We start from the raw sequence: 22,074 nt of genomic DNA on the forward strand, positions 1-22,074 counted from the left end.
AATTTGTTTCCCATCACAAGCAAAATTATTTTAAAATCAGAGCCTTACATGCCCATTTGATGGATGCTCCCAAAGTAGTCTAGTTCAATATGTGCTTCATTGATTCATATTAAAAGGAACGGTAAAAGACGAAGAATAAATGGCAATCCAGCTACTACTCAGTACTGCTACATGCTTGGCGGTAGCAGTCAGTGCAGGCCAGAACAGTGCTATTGTTGCTGGAGTGTTGGTTATTATTCAGTTTTTAGTGTCCCTGCTAATATACAGGGTGTATCAAAAAGAATTATTCATTTTGACATGTCTGTACTTCTGAAACTAATAAACATATACAGTGAATTTTGTTTTTTGAATAATAAAAAAGTTATGATTTTTTTAAGAAATTGATTGATTCTTTTTGATACACTCTGTATATTGATAAAATACACATCACAACAGAGTAATCTGGGCTCTTTCTATTAAATGGGCACATAAAATTCTGCTTCAAAAATAGTTGTATTTGTAACAGGAAGCAAACCTTCACTTTCCTTTGACACTGGGTGCTGCATGAATGATATTATTAGTGGTGTTTATTTGGTCTGATTCAAGTTGGACATTGGAAACTTGAAACTGTAAAGATCTGCCAAAATGCCAGAGACAGAGACACCCTGTATATGTGGTACACTTTTCATGAGAAGATCATAACACACTAGACACTAGTTTCTTAACACTAAAGTCTCACCATTTTTCTGAGCTCATTTCGCTGATCTGTTCTTCAGACAGACAGGCATGGGGATGTCAAAAAAGCATGGCAGCATGGTTTGGTCCTAAAGCAATCTACAAGTTTATGTGGTAGGAGAAGTGAAAAGTGTTGAGAAGTTAAGTGAACAATGCAATATTATTTTTCGTGTTGTTAAGCTATTACCCAGCAAAGTAAACTGAATACCTGGCCAGGGTAACAGCACTGTCATGTTTGTGTCCAAGAAAGAGCGTATGCTCCAGTATCGTTACAAGTGGAGCACTGCCACATACTACATATCTATATGCCAATGCCCTGCATAACACAACAATTAAATGTTGAGCAGCACTATTGTTTGAGAATACTTCTGCACGCTTTGCAGCATTATTCACTGTGTAATGTTGTGAATTCTTGTTTGCTCTGAATAAACAACTGTCTGCTTAAATCTGATACTTAATTATATATGTATGCCTTTTTGGAAACTGTCAACTTACTGTCAACTTCTTTAGTTTAGCATCTTTTAAAACAAAGTACCAAACACATAACAATTTTCTCAGAGTTTCTTTGTTGGTGTTTCAAATCTAGTTCTGGGAGCCAAATGTGTGAATACATTTGTTAAAATAATCTGGTCTATTTTGCTATGCTTCAATTTATTTCTTGCAGAAACCTGTTCCATCCCTATCCGCAGAGGATATATTCTAGCTTCTGTGACTGTCTGATTCACATCCTCACTTATTATTGATTCAGTTATTAAAACATAAATGCATTGAGTGTCAGCAGGCAACACATTGTTTTGCAGTTTTCTTTCAGTGATGCTCTAAGCTGTGTTGCTTTAATTTTTTTCGTTATTTTCTCATTTTGGAACTGCAAGAGATGCAGTCTAAATGAATTTTCATTCTTTGATGTAGAGTCAACATGGTCAGTATAGCTCTCGTGGTCCAACCCCATAAATATCGTGTAAACTACTCATTGTGTATCCTAGATGTACGAGATAATGCTTGATGAAAAAGCACTCTTGTATGAGATGTCAGAAAAACTTTACCATTCTGCTATGTACAATAATGTGTTGATAATGAAGGAAAAAGACAAACAGCGAAGAAATGAGTATAGTACAATGGACAAACTCTGTCCACATGCCCTAATAGGCCCACCAGTACCAACTTACTGCTGCATCATCCTCTGCCAATGGAGTCATCAGATGCAGTGGGGTGTGGTGTCAACGCACTGCTCTTTCAATAGTTAATTTTGATGACCTGGAGCCACTACTAAGTTGTCAAGTAGCTCCTCTATTGGCATATGAGCCTGAATGCACCATGTTCCAGTCCTCCCACCAAGGAAAATCTCTGGCAGTACCAGGAAATGAATCCGAGTTCTCCACATGGCAGTCAGCCATACCAACCACTCAGCTCCGAATGTACATGGATAAGCCAAAAAGAAAAGACAGTCTTTATAACAACACTTTTTATTGAGATAATAAAGTTGCAAGAAATGTTATCTGTCTACAGAATCTCCCTCAATCTGTATGTTTGTTGTCCATCTTTTGAAAAGCTTCCTAATTCTATCCTGGAAGAAGCTTTGTGGCACCATCTATGTGCACTCTTGAACCGACTTGACAACCTCATCCTCTAGCAAAAACTGGGATTTATGCAGATGCTGCTTCTTCACTGGACCAAAAATGTGAAACTCACTTGTAGCTAGGTCAATATTGTATGATGAGTGCCCCAGAATCTCAGACTCAAGATCTTAAATGCACTGGATTGTTTTTCCAGCGGTATGTGAGGGTATTCTTTATGCTGGAAAAATTACACCCTTCCGAAGCTTCCATCTTTTTCGTTTTTATTTGTGCTTTCAGATCCCACAGTAGCTGCTACTATTCACCGTTTGACCTTTAGGGTTGCAATTGATCAGGAGTGAAACTTCATATCTCAAAACAATGTCTAACCATGTTTCTTGCCAAAGCTTGGTCTTTGATCTTTTTTGCTGTAGGTGAAGATGGAAATTTCTGCATTATACTCTGTAGTTTGTAGTGATTGTCCAGTTTCTCATCAGTGGTTACTGTGCAACTGAGAAAATCTTCTCCTTCCACTTCAGAGTGCTTTATATGTGATTTAGATATTTCTAAGTGTTCCCACTGCTTAATATCTGTCAGTTGATATGGTACCCAAAAGGCACAAATTTTTCAAAAGTGCAGAGATTCATTGACATTTGCAAATGCTGAGCTGTGACTGTTCAACTTGTTCACAGTATCGTAATTCTGACAGGATGATCATTGTTAATCATTTGCTCAGTTTTCTTGATTTTACTGTGTAGTTTTGAAATGGGTGGGCTTCTTGAACTCTCTTCGTAGCAGAAAGATACATGGCCAGTCAATTTTTCATTCACTAAGACAGCTATCACCACTCTGCAGTTGCTTACAGTGAACAATCTCTGTAGCTTTAGTCATGTCAAAGTGCAGAAAACATATAATTCCTTTCATTTCTGGTTTGGTGGTTCAAATCCCTACCTTGACATTCAGAGCTAGGCTCTCCGTAGTTTCCTTCAGTTAATGTGAATACCTGTTAAAGTGAATTTGAGTAGGACATGACTGAATTTCTACATCACCTTCTCTTTCTTTCCTTCCTTCTTGCTTATAGTTAGTCCAGTTTATACTCATTAATATAATCTACATTTATTTTTAAATAGAAAAATAGGTTGAGCACATATTTATCACATTTATTGGTTCAATTCTGCCAGATCTTTTCACATATCTTAACAACAGTGTACAAGCTTGCAAAATGAGGTGGTAAGGCAGACAAGGATCGAATCTGTTTTGCAGATTAATGGTCATTTGTGTGGTAGACTGGCCAGTGTGAGTGTGGTTTTTAGGCCATTTACCACCCCCACTTAGGCAAATGGGCAAATGCTGAGCTGGTTCCCAGTCAGAAGCCCAAAGATGTATACAAACAGTTGTTGTGTTTTAACACACAGAACAAAGTTTACACGACACAGATAAATACTGTGTACAACTCAACTCCCTTAGGTTAGTTGATGACTGTAGCAGCAGCAATGGCGTCCAGCCAAAAATTTAAAATAAAGTAAAATTGCCAAACCATGAAAAACCACAAATCCTCTACGATGAGATAAATACTCAGAAAAATAGAAAAAGTGGTTGAATTTGATGGTATAAGTTGGAATGTAGTAGGGAGCTGGTCTTAAATACAAAGATACTGGGCCAAAAATTTACTAACATACTTATTAAAAACACAAACCAAGTTATTAAAACAAAGAAAATGAGCCAAGATAATCTGAGCAGCTGCCCCCAGAATTAATTGAATTTCCAACAACACAGCTGTTGGCAGATATTACATAACTTTCAAAAATGGCTGCATGAAATTTAAAAACAATTTTTTTTTGAGAACAGCATTAATTGAAAAAAAAAAAAAAGATAGATGCTTAGCACAGAGGTCTAATCAAATCACAAATCTATAAGATTAACCTGCATATTCCACATTACAAGTTTCAAAAGCATATTGAAGATAGCTCACAGGTAATTAACATCAGCCATCCACTATAAAATGACTGTTTGCAGATAATTAGAAGTAAGACCACTGATTCTAAGTAAGCAGAATAACATTAAATTCAAAGTATGATACAAGCTGGAGTTGCAGAGCCAAGCAATTTCTCTTTTTTCACGTAATTGTGGATGGCGATAGCCACTAGAGAGGCAGACATTCTCAGTAAAGGTATTTGTCATACCCAGGCCTTATTAGCTGCGCCCACAAGATAAACAACAGATACATCAAGCTATCCTATAATATATGAACCACTGATTAACAAGTTGCATTTACAACACAAATAGACACTGTAAATATATTCGAAAAAAGTGAACATTGCTCATGAAGCACCGGTTCCGAGCAAAATGACAAGGTTAGTCAAACAACTCGAGCACCACTAGCTTTAGGCAGACACATTCACAGAAACATAACTTGAGTGAGATCTACGATAATGATCGAAGCAGACAAAATGAATTAAAATTTGTGCTGCGGCCGGGACTCGAACCCGGGTCTTCTTGCTTGCTAGGCAGAAATGCTAACCATTACACCACTGCAGTACGATGGTCAACATTGTTTAAACAAATTTCGGGCTTGCAGCCGGTCGTCGTCCAATACTTCGCACGATATTTCAACTGGGCGCCTGCCAGTCATCTTCAGGTGAGCCATCGCAGACTGGCGAAAACGTCCTCTGTTCCGCAATATATACAGTACTGTAACTATTCTGCGCATGCGTCGAAAACTTGATAGATGAACCACACCGCCCACGGGCAGCGCCCTCGCTGGTGGAGTAGCGAAACTCAGTTGCCCTCTGCGTTGCAGTTTGCCGCAGCCGTCGGCGCACTCTGTTGTCTTCGATTAGAGCAAATCGTGGAGGTGATGGGATTCCATGCACTGCCCAGCTGGTGGCCACTGTCATGGTTTAACAGATTTTCCGCCAGTTGCATTTCTATGGATTCTTTAATAATGGAGTCCCAGAAAGACGTTGCTGTGGACAAAATCATTGTTTTCTCATACTCCATTGAATGTCCAGTAGAAATACAATGTTCAGCAATAACAGACTTGCTTGGCTGCAAAAGGCGGGTGTATCGTTGATGTTCAGTGCAGTGTTCTTTCACGGTGTGTTTGGTTTGACTTATGTAAGCCATACCACATTGGCAAGGTCTCTTGTAAATTCTGGCCTTTCGTAGTAACAGGTTGTCCTTAACTGATCCCACAAGGTCCGCAATCTTCAATGGTGGGTGGAAAACCACTTTTACCTGAAATTTTCTGAGGGTTCTTGCTATTTTAAACAAAGTGTTGCCAACAAAAGGAAGAAAAGCTAAAGATTGTTCCGTCATGTTCTCCTCTTTATTCACTTCCTGCTTCTTGGTTTTAACTGTTACTGCCTTGTTAATCTGCCAGATGGAATACCCATTTTCGCTGAATGCTGTCTTTAGGTGGTCGAGTTCTTGAGGTAAGCTATCTAGATCTGAGACAGTATGAGCTCTATGAACAAGTGTTTTAAGAAAATTCATGGTTTACAATGGGTGATGGCAACTGGATGCTTGCAGATAAAAATCAGTATGAGTGGGTGTCTGGTAAACTGAATGCCATAGAGAACCATCATTCTTCCTTTGAACCAGAAAATCCAAGAAAGGCAAACAACCATCTTTCTCTATTTTCATGGTGAACTGGATGTTGCTATAAATGGAGTTAAGTTGATGAAGAAACTCCATTAATTTATTTTCTCCATGAGGCCACACTGTGAAAGTGTCATCCACATACCTCCAAAAACTGTTGGTTTGAGGGCAGCTGATTCAAGCGCTCTCGCCTCAAAATCCTCCATAAAAAGTTTGGCCACCAAAGGAGACAGGGGGCTGCCCATGGCGACACTGTCAGTCTGTTCAAAATATTCTTGATTAAACATAAAATAAGTTGAGGAAAGAGCGTGCCTCAACAAAGCAGTGATATCAATAGGAAACGTGTTACCAATCAGTGTCAAAGAATCTGCAAGAGGAACTTTTGTAAAAAGTGAGACCACATCAAAACTTACTAGAAGGTCTATACTGCTAAGACGAAGAGCCCCCAGTCTATTGATAAAATCAGCTGAGCTTCGTATGTGATGTGAGCACTTGCCCATGAAAGGTCTCAGTAAGGAAGCTAAATCATATGTAGGAGCTCCAATGTTGCACCACTATTGGGCGCAGAAGAAGACCCTCTTTATCAACCTTTGGAGGGCCATACAGTCTTATAGGTAGACAACCATGTGGTTTGAACCTCTTGATGGTCTCTTGCAGTAACGAGGAGGAATTTAATAGTTCTGAAGTTTTCTGTTGTAGGATCGTAATCAATCCTCTTATAGGTAGAGTCACTTAGCAGACCATGCATCTTATCATTATACACACCACGAGGTAACAAAACAGTTGCATTACCTTTGTCAGCTTTCAATACCACTACTTCAGGGTCCTCTCTCAGATTTCGTAACGCAGCCCTTTCTGCAGAGGTTAAATTACTGCGTTGAGTAGGAGCCTTCAACAGAGCATGGCAAGTTTCCCTTCTTATTTCGTCTGCAGCATCCAAAGGAAGCCTTCGTACAGCTTCTTCAGCAGCACTCAAAAAACTTATTAATGGTGCTGCTGTAGGTGTAAGTCAACATTGCTGCATGAAGTACCTAAGCTGAGTGCCTTCCCCAACACAGACTTAAATTCATTTTTCCCTTACATATTGTCACTACTGCCAGGGTTCTCTTATATTTGCAAGCACCCCAGCATTGGACGTAATGGGACGTCCTTGTACCATTTGGTGATCTTATAAAGCTTATAATTAAATGTTTCCCTGAGACATTTAAGTCTCTTTTTATTATCTACGATAATGATCGAAGCAGATGAAGTGAATTAAAATTTGTGCTGCAGCTGGGACTCGAACCCGGGTCTTCTTGCTTGCTAGGTAGAAATGCTAGGTAGGAATGCTTCATTCTAGGATCCACTATTTTACACAGTTCCAAGATGTCTTGAATGTAGGATGCTGTAGCTTTTTGTGGACACTATGCCCTGCAATTTAATTTATCTTCTCCCTTGCACTTTTGTAGTTGTATGTTGCCGAAATACTCGCGCATTTCCGCCTGTAATATTTCCCAGCTTGTGAACGTCTCCTCGTTTTTCTCGTACCATTGCTAGCATTGCCCTCCAGATAGAAAAATAGGTTAGTCAAACACACGGTGTCATCACATTTTTTAAAATTTGGCTATACACTCATATGCCTTCAGCCACTTGTTTGGATCTTGGCCATTGTCACCAGAAAACCCAGGATGATGTCCCATGTGGCTGCACACAGTTGCTGTCATCATAACGTCCTCTTCTTCTTCTGTCTCTGATAGATTGCGATCTGTTGAATATAGCTCGAACTCGGGTTTCTCGCCACATAAATGGTGGCTCTGTCTTGGCGTGGGTTGCCGATAATTTGCGCTATCACATGTTCCAATACTCAGTGCCTCTGCCAGAATAATGTCACTTAGTAGAAGGTGTAATTACATGAATGACAAACACTAACTTCACTTAACGAAGGTTTATTCAGCACATACAAGAATGCGGAGTGAACTGCCTCTGGCCAGAACACATACAGTATATATACAGCTACAGAACATTCCAGTACAATGATTCTTGACATTTGTGGATACTTCTAGAATGTACTTGAACCGAATATAGAAATTAAAAATGTACAGTCCAGGTGAGTTTTGAACTCACGACCCTCCATGCAACAGTTTAGTATCATTATCACTACACCATGGTGCTACTCAGCTTCTTGTGGCACATTGCTCCCTCCTCAACAGAACAGCATCTCAGTGTTATGTCATCCTAGTCCGGATAAACATGAGTGTCTCTGCTGAGTTTGAAAAGTTAGGTGAGGATAATGACAGATGGATAGCTCAGTTGGTAACAGTTGCATACAACATGCACATTTCCAGATTTGTATCCTGCTCCAGCACCAACATTTCATCAAAAAGTTTATTTTTTGATTGATTATATTAAGCGATATTATAATGAATGACAGAAATCCAAAATGGAGTCCCTTTCTGGCTCACTTTCGGGCCGTGTGGGCATGTGTTGATAGCAATGGTTCCTGCTCATTATTAGCCGCGCTGGCTGCAATAGCGTCTCAGGCAGTTTGTTGCCTGCAGTGAGCACCTCTGTGGGCCAGCATATTTAAGCACTGTCACAATCAGGAAGAGCTCTCAAAGTGATGGGCAGTTGAGCAGTGTGAACACTTGAGTGGACACTGTGACATTGTATTTTTGGTCACTGCGGATCCTGTGGGATTGAGTTTTAGGCTTGAAGAGTGCTCATTGAAAAAGTTATCTCTGCACGATGCACAGAACCCGATTTTATCTCGGCATTTGAATTTGCAAGAAGCTTGTGTCCACTGTGGTGCAAGGCTGAGTTCCTGTCTGTCAGTTTCAAGAATCAGGTGCAGGGGCAGTTGGTGAATAGCATCCAGTGGTTCCAGATGCTTAACAAACTCACCCTAACACCTATTTCATGGCAGCCTTTGGTCAAGCAGTTAACTTATGCTTTGAGCTGCAAGAAATTATGGTGAGCATCCGACTACCACGTGATGATTACAATGTGTCACACAGAGACTATTCTAACTCACCGTTCCGGTTATCCATTGTGACATGTAAACATCTCCATTCTCAAATACTTTAAACGATCTCACGCAAATAGATCTTATAATTAAACGTTTCCTTGAGACATTTAAGTCTCTCTTTATTATCTACGATAATGATCGAAGCACACGAAATGAATTAAAATTTGTGATGAGGCCGGGACTCTTGCTTGCTAGGTAGAAATGCTAACCACTACACCACCACAGTATGATCATCGACATTGCTGCATAAAGAACCTAAGCTGAGTGCCCTCCCCAACACAAACTTCAATTCATTTTCCCTCACATATTGTCATTACTGCCAGGGGTCTCTGATATTGGCAGTCACCTCAGCATTCATTTCGTCTGCTTTGTCATTATCGTAGATAATAAAAAGAGTGTTGCTGAGGACGTGTATCAGGCCCTACTCCTAAAGGAGGTTTCGACAGTAGACGACTTCATAAAATGGTGCCAGTATATCAAGACAATGCATCAAAAAAGAATTACACACAAGAAGTTTAAACGACTTCCAAACATCGTATCGATGTCTGTGATGGGGAAGCAACTGATTTCACAAGTGTAATTCGTCATATAGTGAGAGAGGAAGTTCAGAAGGCACTTGGATTGCATGGCGAGCAAAAAACCGAGACACTTCAAGAGGTCATAAGGGAGGAAGTGGAACACACATTGAAGCCAATCTCTCGTCCTTCATTTCCCTTTAAAATGGTGAAAAACTTGAGACTCAGGTGGAGTTACATTCCTACAATGCTGCATGAGGAACCTGTTTGGGCACCAAGGAAGACTGACATCTGGAGGACCCAGGCTAACCAACCAGTATGTTTCCACTGTGGATGACCAGGACATGTGGTGCGCTGTAGTCGAGAAAGGCGGTGGATATTTGATGATGCCCACACCAGAAGACAGCAGATCGATCTTAGCTGACGCCAACTCCGGGACGATGAAGATGAACAAGAAAATGTGGGTGCAGGGCGACGTAGGACACCATTGCCGTAAGCTTGCCGCTGGAGAGGACACTCCCCAACACGCTGATCAAGGTCTCCATTGCCATTTAGGAGTTCCAGCCCATCACCTAGCCACCGCAACATGGTAAACTAAAGGGTGCGACCTTTCCTTGGAGGTGAGGCTGCTGAAGAGAAAAATCCTCCACCTTCGATCACTACAAAAATGATAGGAAACTACATCGATATCCTCATGGATGGCCGACCAGCCCAAGCTCTTGTGGACTCTGGAGCATCATATTTAGTCATTTCAGAGAAGTACCATCGCCAGTCGCAGAAAACTGTATTCATTGACAGCAAAACATCTCTGCTGAAGGTGGCTTATGGGAAATATGTAAAATCTACAGGAAGATGTACCATTCGTCTGGGTATAAGTGACCATACATAGCCCTTAGAATTCATCGTCTTCCAAGAGTGTAGTTATGACATTATTCTTGGATGGGACTTTTTGAAAGCTTCTCAGGCAATTATAGATTGTGATCACTCGAAGATTATGAGATACTGTGGACAGGAAGATGCGCATCCGAGACTATATGTGCTGGATGAAGTGATCATTCCTGCAGTTAGCTCTAGAAAGGTACCTGCCATGTGTCATACCATGCATCAGCCCATGGATCTTGTAGTGGAATGTAAGAGAAGCATATCACTGAAGAATAGCTTGGTCATGCCAGCAGTTATCTCGTTTAAGAACGGATTCGTTGAATTGTGTCACCAAGAACCACAGGTCCTTCCAAGACGCATGTGCATAGCAAACACTGAGCCGTTAATTGAAGAACAGCTGAGCATCATAGAAACCTCCCATGCTGAGTCTGTGGGCGAAATTAGTGTTACCACTATGAGACAAGATCTTCTAGGTCGACTCTCACCAGACATCACTAAGGAACAACAGAATGAGCTACTTGCCATTCTTCAAGAGTTCTCTGAATGCTTCAATCCACAGGTCAAGAGCAAATTAGGCTAATCGATGGTGAAGAACTGGATTAGCACTGGAGCTCATCAACCAATAATACAGAGAGCTTTGTCAGCAATGGAATGTCGAATAATTCGCAATGAGGTAGAGAAAATGATGAAGAATGACATCAATCAGATTTTGCAGAGCCCATGGTCGTCACGAGTGGTCCTTGTCAGGAAGAAGGATGGCAGGTGGCGCTTTTGTGTTGATTACAGGAAGCTTAATAGGATAACTAAAAAGGATGTTTACCCTCTTAAACAAATTGACGATACACTAGATTGTCTGAAGGAGGATAAGTTTTTCTCAACCATCGACATGTACTCGGGATACTGGCAAATCAAAGTAGATGAGGCTGATTGTGAGAAAACTTCATTCATCATCCCCCCCTCCCCTTTTCCCCAGGGCCTGTATGAGTTTAAGGTAATGTTGTTTGGTTTGTGTAATTCACCAGAGCTTTTACATGGATGATGGATAATCTTCTAAGGCACCTGAAGTGGACGATGTGTCTTTGTTATTTAGATGGCATTATAGTGTTGTCAGAGACATTTGATGAACATATAAAAAGACTGAGGGCCATTCTAAAGTGTCTCCAACAAGGCAGACTGAAACTTAATACAAGAAAGTGTCTCTTTGAGCAAAAAAAAAAAAAAAAAAAATCAAAATACTTGGACACCTTGTGTCAAATGAAGGTGTGCTGTCAGACCCAGAAAAGGTGAGATCTATAACGGAATTTCTTATTCCTAAAAGTATCAGGGATGTGAGAAGTTTCCTCAGTTTATGTTCTTATTACCGTCATTTTATCAAAGACTTTTGTATCAAGCCAGGCCACTCCAAGAGTTGTTAAAAGCTGATGCTAAATTTATCTGGGGTGATGCTCAACAAGATTCTTTCAATAAAGCTCTGATGACTGACCCTGTACTTGGTCTGTATGATGAGAGAGCACCTACAGAACTACATACAGATGCCAGCGGTTATGGGATCGGTGCTGTTCTGATGCAAATTTCGGATGGAAAAGAGAAGGTTATTGCCTATGCATCTAGGACACTTAACAAAACCCAAGAGAAACTACTCAACTACAGAAAGAGAATGTCTTGCTGTGATCTGGGCCATGTGCAAATTTTGACAGTATCTCAATGGAAGGCCATTCACAGTTGTTACAGACCATCATTCACTTTGTTGGTTGACAGGTGTTAAGGATCCAACAGGAAGACTCGCCATGTGGGCACTACGTCTTCAAGAGTATGACATTACCATAGTGTACAAAAGTGGAAGAAAACTCGAAGAAGCTGACTGTCTCTCAAGAAACCCTGTGCAAGACCATCAAGACTTTGATGTGAAGATAGTGACTGTCTCGCTGCACTCCAGGATCTCTCTGCTGAGCAGGAGGAGGACACAAGATATCTCAAATTATGATTCCCTTAAATTGGTCAGAGAATGTGAAAGGACAATTTAATGTAGTAAATGAATTACTTTGCAAGAAATACTTGGATCCGTTTGAAAAGAGGTGGCTACCAGTGATTCCTAAACACATGCACTTAGATGTTCTACAGAAATTCCTTGACACACCTGAGGCCCGACATTTAGGATTTATTAAGACATATGATAGAATCCGCAAGAGATTTTTCTGGTCAGGTCACTGTGACGCACTGTCAAGAGAGCCAGAAGACAAAGGCAGTTCCTCAGAAACCACCTGGCTGAGTCATACCAATTCCACCAGCTGTAATGCCTTTCCAGTGTGTTGGGATTGACCTTTTTGGACGATTTCCAACGTCTGCTAGTGGCAATAGATGGTTTATTGTTTGCACTGATAATCTGACGTGCTATGTCATTACAAAAGACTAAAACAGCTGAAGCATTCAAGGTAGCCAAATTCATCATGGAAGTCATTGTATTAAAACACGGTGCCCCAAGGTCGTTAATTATGGATCGAGGGAAAGTTTTTCAATCGAATCCTATGACAGAGATAAACTGTCGGTGCAACATTATCCATCATATGATGACTGCCTACCATCTGCAAACTAACGGACTTACTGAACATCTTAATAAGATCTTGGCTGACATGCTATCAATGTTCGTCAATGTCGAGCAGAGCAACTGGGGTGAGATGCTACCGTTCGTGACATTTGCCTACAACACCGCCAAACAAGACAACACAGGATTCATGCCATTTTTCCAGATGCATGGGCATGAGGCGACTACGATGATGGACACTGTGTTTCCATTACATCCTGATGATGTGGACGACGACTACATTGGTCAAGTGTTAACCAGAGCTGAGGAAGTTCGGCAATTAGCTCGACTCCACATGCTGCACACGAAAACAATCGCCGAAGGTATGACGCAAGCCACTGCCCTTTTGTCTACCAGCCTGGTGACCACGTCTGGATCTTTACTCCTATTGGGAAGGTTGGTCTCTCTAAGAAGCTCCTCAGGTGCTACTTCGGACCTTATAAGGTTGTAAGACAGTTGTCTGATGTTACTTACGAAGTTGAAGGTTTTGACCCCAACACAAGATAACAAAAGATCAGAGATGCAGTCCATGTCGTTCGAATGAAGCCGTGTAAGGATCCTCCAACCCATGGTAAATTCGAAGCTCCAGCGACAGGCAAAAGGTTATTCACAATTTTTACAGAAACCAGACTGCAGTTACAAGTAACCAAGGAGAAATAAAAAGCTTGAGATTGGCCACTGACCGAATGTCAGAGAAAGCAAAGGAATTGAAAGAACATTTGAACAGAATGGATAGTATCTTGGATTGCAGTTACGTGTTAAGTATCAAGAAAAGTAAAAAACAAGGATAATTGAATGTAATCAAATTCAATGAGGCAGTGCGAAGGAAATTAAATTAAGAAATGAGAGACTAAAAATAGTAGATGAATTTTATTACTTGGGTAGAAAAATAAATGATGATGGCTAAAGTAGAGAGGACATAAAACACAAACTAACAATATCACGAAAAGCAATTCTGAAAAGGAGAATTTGTTAACATCAAGTATAACCTTAATTCTTAGAAAGTCTTCTCTGGAGGCATTTGTCTGGAGTGTAGCCGTGTATGGAAATCAATCATGGGCAGTGAACAGTTCTGACAAGGAGAAAGCCAGGAGCTTTTGAAATGTAGTGCTGTAGAAGTATGCTGATGAATGTATGGGTCAATTGGATAACTAATAAAGAGACACTAAATCAAATTGAGGAGGAAAGAGTTTTATGCTACAATTTGGCTAAAAGTAGTCTTGAGTTGGTAGGACACATTTGAGCCATTGTGGAAATCGCCAGTTCGGTAATGAAGGGAAGTGAGGGGGTGAGGGTGGAGGTAAACATTGTAAAGAGAGATCCCAAGGCTTGATTACAGTGAGCAATTTCAAAAGGATGAATATGGGAGTAGCTAGGCAAAGATGAAGAGGTATGCTTAGGAGTTGCATCAAATCGATCTTTTGCCTGTAAGACGACAACAACAATGAAAGTGCAAAACACTGCACTATGTGTAGCAAATATGACACAGCAACAGTGATTTTTAGAATTTGCTAATTTTAAGAAGAAATTGAATTTTTACTGTCCCCATTTTCAGTTACTTGTATTTTATCTTAATTCATTAAGTTTCTAAAACTTAAAATTATGTACCTCCACATATCAAATATAAATGGACTTGACGTATCAAATTCAGGTGTTCTGTTGTTTCTACAAATAAATTGATTTTTCTAATATTACATAGGCGATTTTAGCTATGTGGACATTAGTATATAGTCTAAGACACATTTTTGTGCCCATGTAATTAAAATCATGAATGTTGTAAATACTGTCTGTAACAGTATGTATTGTATTTCCTGGTTCTCTTGTACTACTTGAGGAGTATGATGAAATATGCAGATTCCTGTTCACTTATACACTTTTGGCAAATTTGTCTTTTTTCAAACTTAATAAATTTGTCAGTACAGTGATAACATTGATGTGGCTTGTCAAAACTGGAAGATACAGAAAATTTGGTATGTTGTAATAAACTCTTGTGACGGTTTGCCTGCTTTATTTCCTCACTGATTGTCCTCGGTGTCGACATACTTCATTGTGATACTGGCTGAAAAAATAGGGGGTGGAAGTGCAGTACTGTCTACTGTAAATGATGTAGCCGACAGATGCACAGTTGCATTTCACAGTAGTTTACTTTCACTGTTCACAACCTCTCAATAATACACAGTTATATATGGCCAGAGCACTATCGTTTTAACTTTCTATAAGCCTCATTAATAGTTTGCAGGCAAACCTCCATGCACTGCTACAGTAGTATACTATTGAACATCTATGAGCAGTAAAAACCCAACCACAAAGTTCACACTTCCTGAAGAATAGAAAGGTACAGATGGAGCATACACTGTCATTGTTTTAACACACGGCATAATTTTGCAACACTTATTTTGCAGTTAAGTTGAAGCATTGTTGTTCTAACCAATCCAGGTGTGGACTGACTGTCTCAGGACCAAAAATTGTGCCTTTATATATCCTTACAATAATAGGTGCTGAAACTACACGTTATTCGAAGTAAAATTTACAGAAATTACGATTAAAACTTAACTCGTTAAATTAACTGAATACATCAAAAAATTCTGTCTTTTTAAGTTTCTTCTGCTACAAGAGTTAGGTTGAATTATTTGTTTAAATGATGAAATTAACAGATAACATTACACAAAAAATACTTTTGACAAAACTGTTAATTACTTTGGAATTAATTAATGGCTGGTTTTGCTAACATGTTTTTGAATATAGCCAAATAGATCCTTTAATAATTCTATTAGTTGTTTCTCCAAATGTTTATAATTAGTACAGAATTTGTATTTGTATACAAGCCAACAATAGAAATTAAGTTATGAGACAATTACTGATTTCGCCCTATAGCAAAAATATTAACTAGTAATAGTCAAAATAAATTAAAAAATCAAATACATACATAAAATTAAGAACAAAATTAGATCTGGTGCTATATTATTTAAAACTGAGGGCAACCCTTTCTCTTGTATGAAAATTCAGATTATACTCACATATGTTTATGGTAATTAATTCAAAAATGAAAAAATGAATTTTAAGGAGGCTGATGGCAAAACAAGAGGGGAAGTAAAAATATCCCAGCTTGCTTCGTCACACTCTGTGGATAAAATTGTATGCAACTTTACATTGCTGGTCTGATAAAATAAGGATGATTTTAATGTTGTTCATGTTTGGCCCAGTATATAACGATACTGAATTAAAAATTAATTAATTGAAGATGTTTGTACAATGCGTTAATGTTCTCCAGGTATAAATTTCCAGCATCAGTACACTGCTGTAGAACCTTTTTGGGTCTTCATCTATCTCCTAGGTGTCGGTAACGACAAGGCGGCTCAGGCACTGTATCAAAATTGTTTTGACCACCTCAATTACTCCAGACACAGTGTCCTTCCAGGCTCATTTTGGTCCAAGGAGCAAAAAGATGTTGGTGGGAAAAAGCCAAAGTTGGATTTTCACACTGTTGTGGCCATATTAAAATACTGTATTAAACCACTGCCTCTCTCACAGTTAACTATTTGTGATTGGGTGCTTTGTCATGTTTCAGCATTCAGGTATCGGTGATCTTCAAAAATCACATTTTTTGTGGATGACACTTTTTGTGTCAAAGAAGACAGTGCTCATCATCTCAGTTATTGATTTGGTCATGTGGCCTATTTGGTCTATGACAAACACTTGTATCCCACTCAGCATTTTACCTTTGTCTGCGGAGCATACTTGAAAATTTTAATTTATCACCAGTTCCCATTCTCTCTAAAAGATTTGGATTAGTCTCTGAACATTCCAACAGTTGGCAACAATTTGTCATACAATGTTCCTTGTGCTCATTTAACAAAACCAGCACCAACCCTCCACTTTTGCAAAGCATCTATTGCTATTGAATACAGAATGAATTTCACTGAGTTTGCTCCTATGATTGTGAAAAAATACGGTTCAAAGAGTCTCACTTATTGCCCAACTTTCCATTCTTTTGAATCAGTGTAGAACATCCATTTCATTACTTTTCTCTGACATCTTTCTAGTTACCATTGAGTCTTTTATGCACTCAGAAACAAGTGTTCTGAAGGTGGCAACATTCTTGTAAACCTTGTGGATCATATTCAAAGTCTCCATTTGTTTAGCTTAACAGCTGATTTGATGGTCTACTGTGTCTTGGGTGCCAATGCAAGTGTTAAATGTACTTTCACTTCACATATGATGCACACACTCCAGAAGCTGAGAGTCAACTGAGCACACTTTTCGAGCTCATCATGGCATACCCCTCCATCCATCTTGCTATGGGTACCAATCTCCGTCCCTCCCCATTGGCCAGGAAAAATTAAGCCTGTTACATATTAGATCATATCCTGTACTTGATGAAAGCTGAAGGAGAAGATAATTCACCTTTTGTAAAGTTTATGTATGTTAATTTTTGCTTACTTATGGTAACATATAAAGTAACCTTTTTGTAAGTTATTGAACTTTAATGTAGTTGAGTGAGGACTAGATCAGAGTTTGCAAAAGTTCATAAGCAAAATTTGACATGCCTAAACTTAATATATGCTACTTGACATTGTGCATTCTTTCAGGTACCAAAAGAAACAGAGCCTTCTACATCAGGGGAACGGAAATTTTTACCTCATCAGAGTAAGTTAATATATGTAGTTTCTAAACTTATTACATGTACACAGTATCTGATTTTGAGAAAATATTGGCAACTGATTGTTTTGCATTTGGTAACAATTTGCTTAGTTTGTCATTTTTGTTAACGTATTCACTTGTTTTCATTTTCTTTGACTCAGTGCAGTTGAAAACAGAGGAATATTTGTTGAAAAGACAGTAGATAGATTCATTTATGTGAGCTGAAGTTGATGGTGTAACATCCAAACAAGAAAATCAATGTTTTACTCCCCAAGTTAACTGACTCATAAAACAGTTTGCCCAGATTTAATAAAAATTGCTTTGATACATAAAAATCGTTAACTTTTAACTTTTCATTAAAGAGAGAAATAGAATGGAGCAGGGCCGGCCATGGTGGCCGAGCGGTTCTAGGCGCTACAGTCTGGAACCAGCGACCACTATGGTCACAGGTTTGAATCGTGCCTCGGGCATGGGTTTGTGTGATGTCCTTAGGTTAGTTAGGTTTAAGTAGTTCTATGGGACTGATGACCTCAGAAGTTAAGTCCCATAGTGCTCAGAGCCAGAACCAGAATGGAGCAGGAAGAGAGGAGAAATTATGAACTGTGCACAGTATGTGATGTAAGGGTACCTATATGAGGATATTTAAATAAGGTATCACTGATCAGTGTACTAGGGTCATATTTTCTGTTGTAAAGAATCAATGGGAAGAATGTAATTTGTTCAATTGTGACATGATTATAGTAGCCCACAAGCTAGGGCTTTACATCAGTGTTGTGTGTAGGAAACTTGCATACTCAGTTCGCTAGACAATCAATCAAACAACTCATAGTCATGAGTTTTATTACAATAAGAAAATTACAATACTGAACTTTGGTAAATGTGTCACAATCAAAGGGTGACATACAAAATAAACAGTCTTCGTCAGAACAGAGAAACACAAGTGTGTGCTGCGTAGAGATTCCTAATGAAGTGGCTATCGTTGACGCTACTACTGAAGTGCCTATGAACGTAGAAGCTGTTATCGAAGTTGCTAATCTTGAAGCTGCTATTGAAGTGGGCCACCACCAGTTAGGCACACAGCTTGTGTCTTCTTCACATAGGGGCTGCGGCTGTTGCATTGTTGTCCTGGAAGGGGACCAGTCTTGTGCGTTTGGCTGACCTCTTCTCACAGCCTTCTCTTCTCTTTCATTCTCTACTGGCGTGCCAGTGCTGACTTTACATCATAACATTCCTCCATCCCCAAAGTCATATATGGGGCATGACAGGGGGGGGGGGGGGGGCTGTGTCTGCAGGGGACGTCAGTCTTCCAGTCATACTGTGCCGTCTATCTAGCCTTCGCTTTGGTGGAAACACCCCTGGAAAATGCCCAGAAGGGTATGCGTCCACCTCCTGAGGTCTATACCAATATGTAGAAAGCTTTGGCTGTTGTGGTTGGCAGGAGAGCCAACCATATGGTTAAAGGAGGCCGAAATGCACGCGTTCTAGCTCACGCAGGCTGGCGTGAGGTCTGGAACATGACAAGGGAATTAGAATTGAGAAAAACGGACGTAGCTGGTGGAATACTACACTTTAATCCATTAACGGAGATCATCGCTCTTTATGGTACATGATTCACAATATCAATAGTACGGATACTGGCGCCTTGCTAGGTCGTAGAAAATAACGTAGCTGAAGGCTATGCTAACTATCGTCTCGGCAAATGAGAGCGTAGAAGTCAGTGAACCATCGCTAGCGAAGTCGGCTGTACAATTGGGTCGAGTGCTAGGAAGTCTCTCTAGACCTGCCGTGTGGCGGCACTCGGTCTGCAATCACTGATAGTGGCGACACGCGGGTCTGATGTATACTAACAGACTGCGGCCGATTTAAAGGCTACTACCTGGCAAGTGTGGTGCCTGGCGGTGACACCACATCGGCTGCTGCAGCGTGGATGGATCCAGCTCCATTGGTAGGATGAGAGGAGACAGCGGAGTTGAAGGCTCAGTTTCCATGAGGTCACCTCACAGTGTCATGATGACACCCTCTAGCAGCTGCTGTGAACACGCTTCCTCAGGATGCATGAATCTTGGGGAAGAGATACAGAAGGATCACTGTGCACATGACAGTGGCGAAATTGATTGTGATGGCGGCACTGAAATCCATGTGGGCCTGAAATGAGATACATACGTACATCAAGTTGACGAAGGATCTCGCCTCACGCCCCTTGTCTGCTGCTGTTAAAAACCCTGAAAAACACAATATCATGCAGCGTGAAGTGAAGGGATGTTTGTGGCCTTCCTTGGGTGTCAGATGCCCGGGGGGCGTGGGGGGAGCAGCGTCCGTCTGATGGCGTCGGCTGTGTAGCAATTCTGCTGGCGATGGTCCATCTCGTGGATGTAAATGATAGGAAGCGAGAAACAGTTTGCAATGCCTGATCCATGGTGTGTGTGGTCCAAAGTTTGGCCATTTGCTGCTTGAAGATTCTGACAGAATGTTCCACTTTGCCATTTCACTGTGGATGGAATGGTGCACTTCTAAGATGCTGTATGCCATTGCGGTAACAGAATGTCCCCATTTCTTGTACCGTGAACTGAGGGCCGTTGTCTGACACTATGACTCCAGGCAAACCTTCGAGGCAAAAAATAGACGATTACACCTGAACCATACTACGTGACTTTCTCAAGTTCTTTGGCACACCAAAATCAAGCTTGCTATAAGAGTCTACCACAGTTAACCAACAGATGTTCCAAAAAAGTCTCACAAAGTCTGTGTGCACACTTTGCTATGGTGATTGTGACTTAGGCCAAGCAGAGAATTTTTGTGACGAGCGGCCTGGTTGTCAGCACATGTTCAACATTGTGACGTCTTCTGTTCTATGTGGGTGTCGATACCCTGCCAAATACAGTGTCGACACACTAACTGTTTTGTATGAACAATCCTCCAGTTGTCCTTGGTGACGTAACTGCAACACTTCTTTTTTGTAACGCTTTGGAAATCAACACACGTGACTGTCCACCGTCATTTTGAACAAGAATCGCACCTTGCTGCATCGTGAGGCTATGCTGACATACAAAGTATTGGTGCACTACAGAATTCTTTATGCTATGCAATGAGTGAGGCCAAATCCTATAGTTCAGTGGAAAAGATTGAAGCAATTAAGAATCGTGAGCATCAATGTGACAAGATGCAGCAGAAGCGTCAAAGTCTGTATCAGGGGCAATCAGAAGATGGGGAAGTGCATCCACATTACCATGTTGAGCTGTTGGACAATACACAATCTTGTACTGATATTGAGACAAGACCAAACCCATCTTCGCAATTTTTGAGCAGTTCGTGCAGGAACCGGCGTCATCGGATGGGGACACCATACACAATAGCCAATGCCTCTTTCTCTATCTGTGAGTAGTTACACTGTGCTTTGGACAACACTTTTGATGTGAAAGCAATAGGCCTGTCTTTATCACCAAATTTGTGTGAAAGCACTGCACCGATTCTGTAAGAGTAAGCGTCAACTTGCAACACAACTGCTTTGTCAGGATAAAAGTGAACCAAGCATCAATCACGTGCAATGCATATTTAAGTTTTTGAAAAGCTTCTTGGCACCCATCTGTTCAAACAAAGGGGACATTCTTGCGTCACGAGCAATGCAATGGAACTGCAATTCATGCAGCATTCGATATGAATCGAATACAATAGTTAATTTTCCCTAAGACTGACTGCAATTCTGTGACATTGTGAGGAACTGGCATTTCACATATGGCTAACAAATGTGACTGAAGAGGATGTACACCTTGACTGTTTATGACATGACCAAGATACTGCAACTCAGGTTTAAAAAAATCACACTTGTCCAGTCTATACATTAGTCCTGCATCGGATAACACACAAAACAAAGCAGGCAAATGCATTGTGTTCTTCAGGTGTACGACTTCCTATGACAATCTCGTCCAAATAGTTTGAACAGTTCGGTACTTGAGCAGTCAGCTGTTCCATATAGCATTGGAAAATGGCGGGTGAGGAAGCACTGCCAAAAGACAAACACAAACATTTAAGCAAGCCCAAATGAGTGTGCACAACGCACATGTTTTGAGATTCTTCATCTAGTGGTATTTGAAGATATGTGTCGCACATATCAATTTTTGAAAAGTAGCAACCAACGCCTAATCTGTCCATGAGATCCACTGGGTGAGGCAATGGAGAAGTGTCAATCACAGTTTGTGGGGTGACTGTAGGCTTAATGTAAACATGGAGTTGAATGCAACCTGAAGGTTTGACTGGCTTGTATGGGTGCAATAGCTTTGCTATCCTGCAATTCTTAAAGTTCAGCAGCCACTTTTTCCCATAATGCAATGGGAACAGTTCTGGCTCTGCAAAATTTCGGCTGATCATTGTCTTTCATAGTGATATATGCAACATAATTGTTAGGCTTGCCTGAACCTTCAGAAAAGAGTTCAAGGAATTCCTTCAGCAAGCTATCTACTCTGTCTTTGACATTGAATGCAGTCACTGACAACACATCGTCCTGAATTTGAAAGCCAAACAAATCAAGGCCAAATATGTTCTCACAATCACATGATTGAGGCATAGTGAAAGTTACAGTTCATGTAT

The 22,074-nt window shown here is 40.4% G+C and overlaps 1 protein-coding gene and 1 non-coding gene across 4 annotated transcripts in view; one reads left to right on the forward strand and one right to left on the reverse strand.

Annotated features, from left to right (window-relative positions):
* LOC126336980 (U7 snRNA-associated Sm-like protein LSm11) overlaps positions 1-22,074 on the forward strand; it is a 124,861-nt gene that overhangs the window by 45,802 nt on the left and 56,985 nt on the right. For all 3 annotated transcript variants that reach the window (XM_050001215.1, XM_050001214.1, XM_050001216.1), the window contains one exon: positions 17,439-17,496. In XM_050001215.1, coding sequence (XP_049857172.1) covers positions 17,439-17,496 — 58 coding nt within the window. The remainder of the gene's footprint in view (positions 1-17,438; positions 17,497-22,074) is intronic.
* On the reverse strand, positions 4,733-4,805 carry Trnaa-agc (transfer RNA alanine (anticodon AGC)). The gene has a single exon. It is a non-coding gene; the product is annotated as a tRNA-Ala (tRNA).

This window comes from Schistocerca gregaria, chromosome 2 (assembly GCF_023897955.1).
Source record: "Schistocerca gregaria isolate iqSchGreg1 chromosome 2, iqSchGreg1.2, whole genome shotgun sequence".
NCBI lineage: Eukaryota > Metazoa > Arthropoda > Insecta > Orthoptera > Acrididae > Schistocerca > Schistocerca gregaria.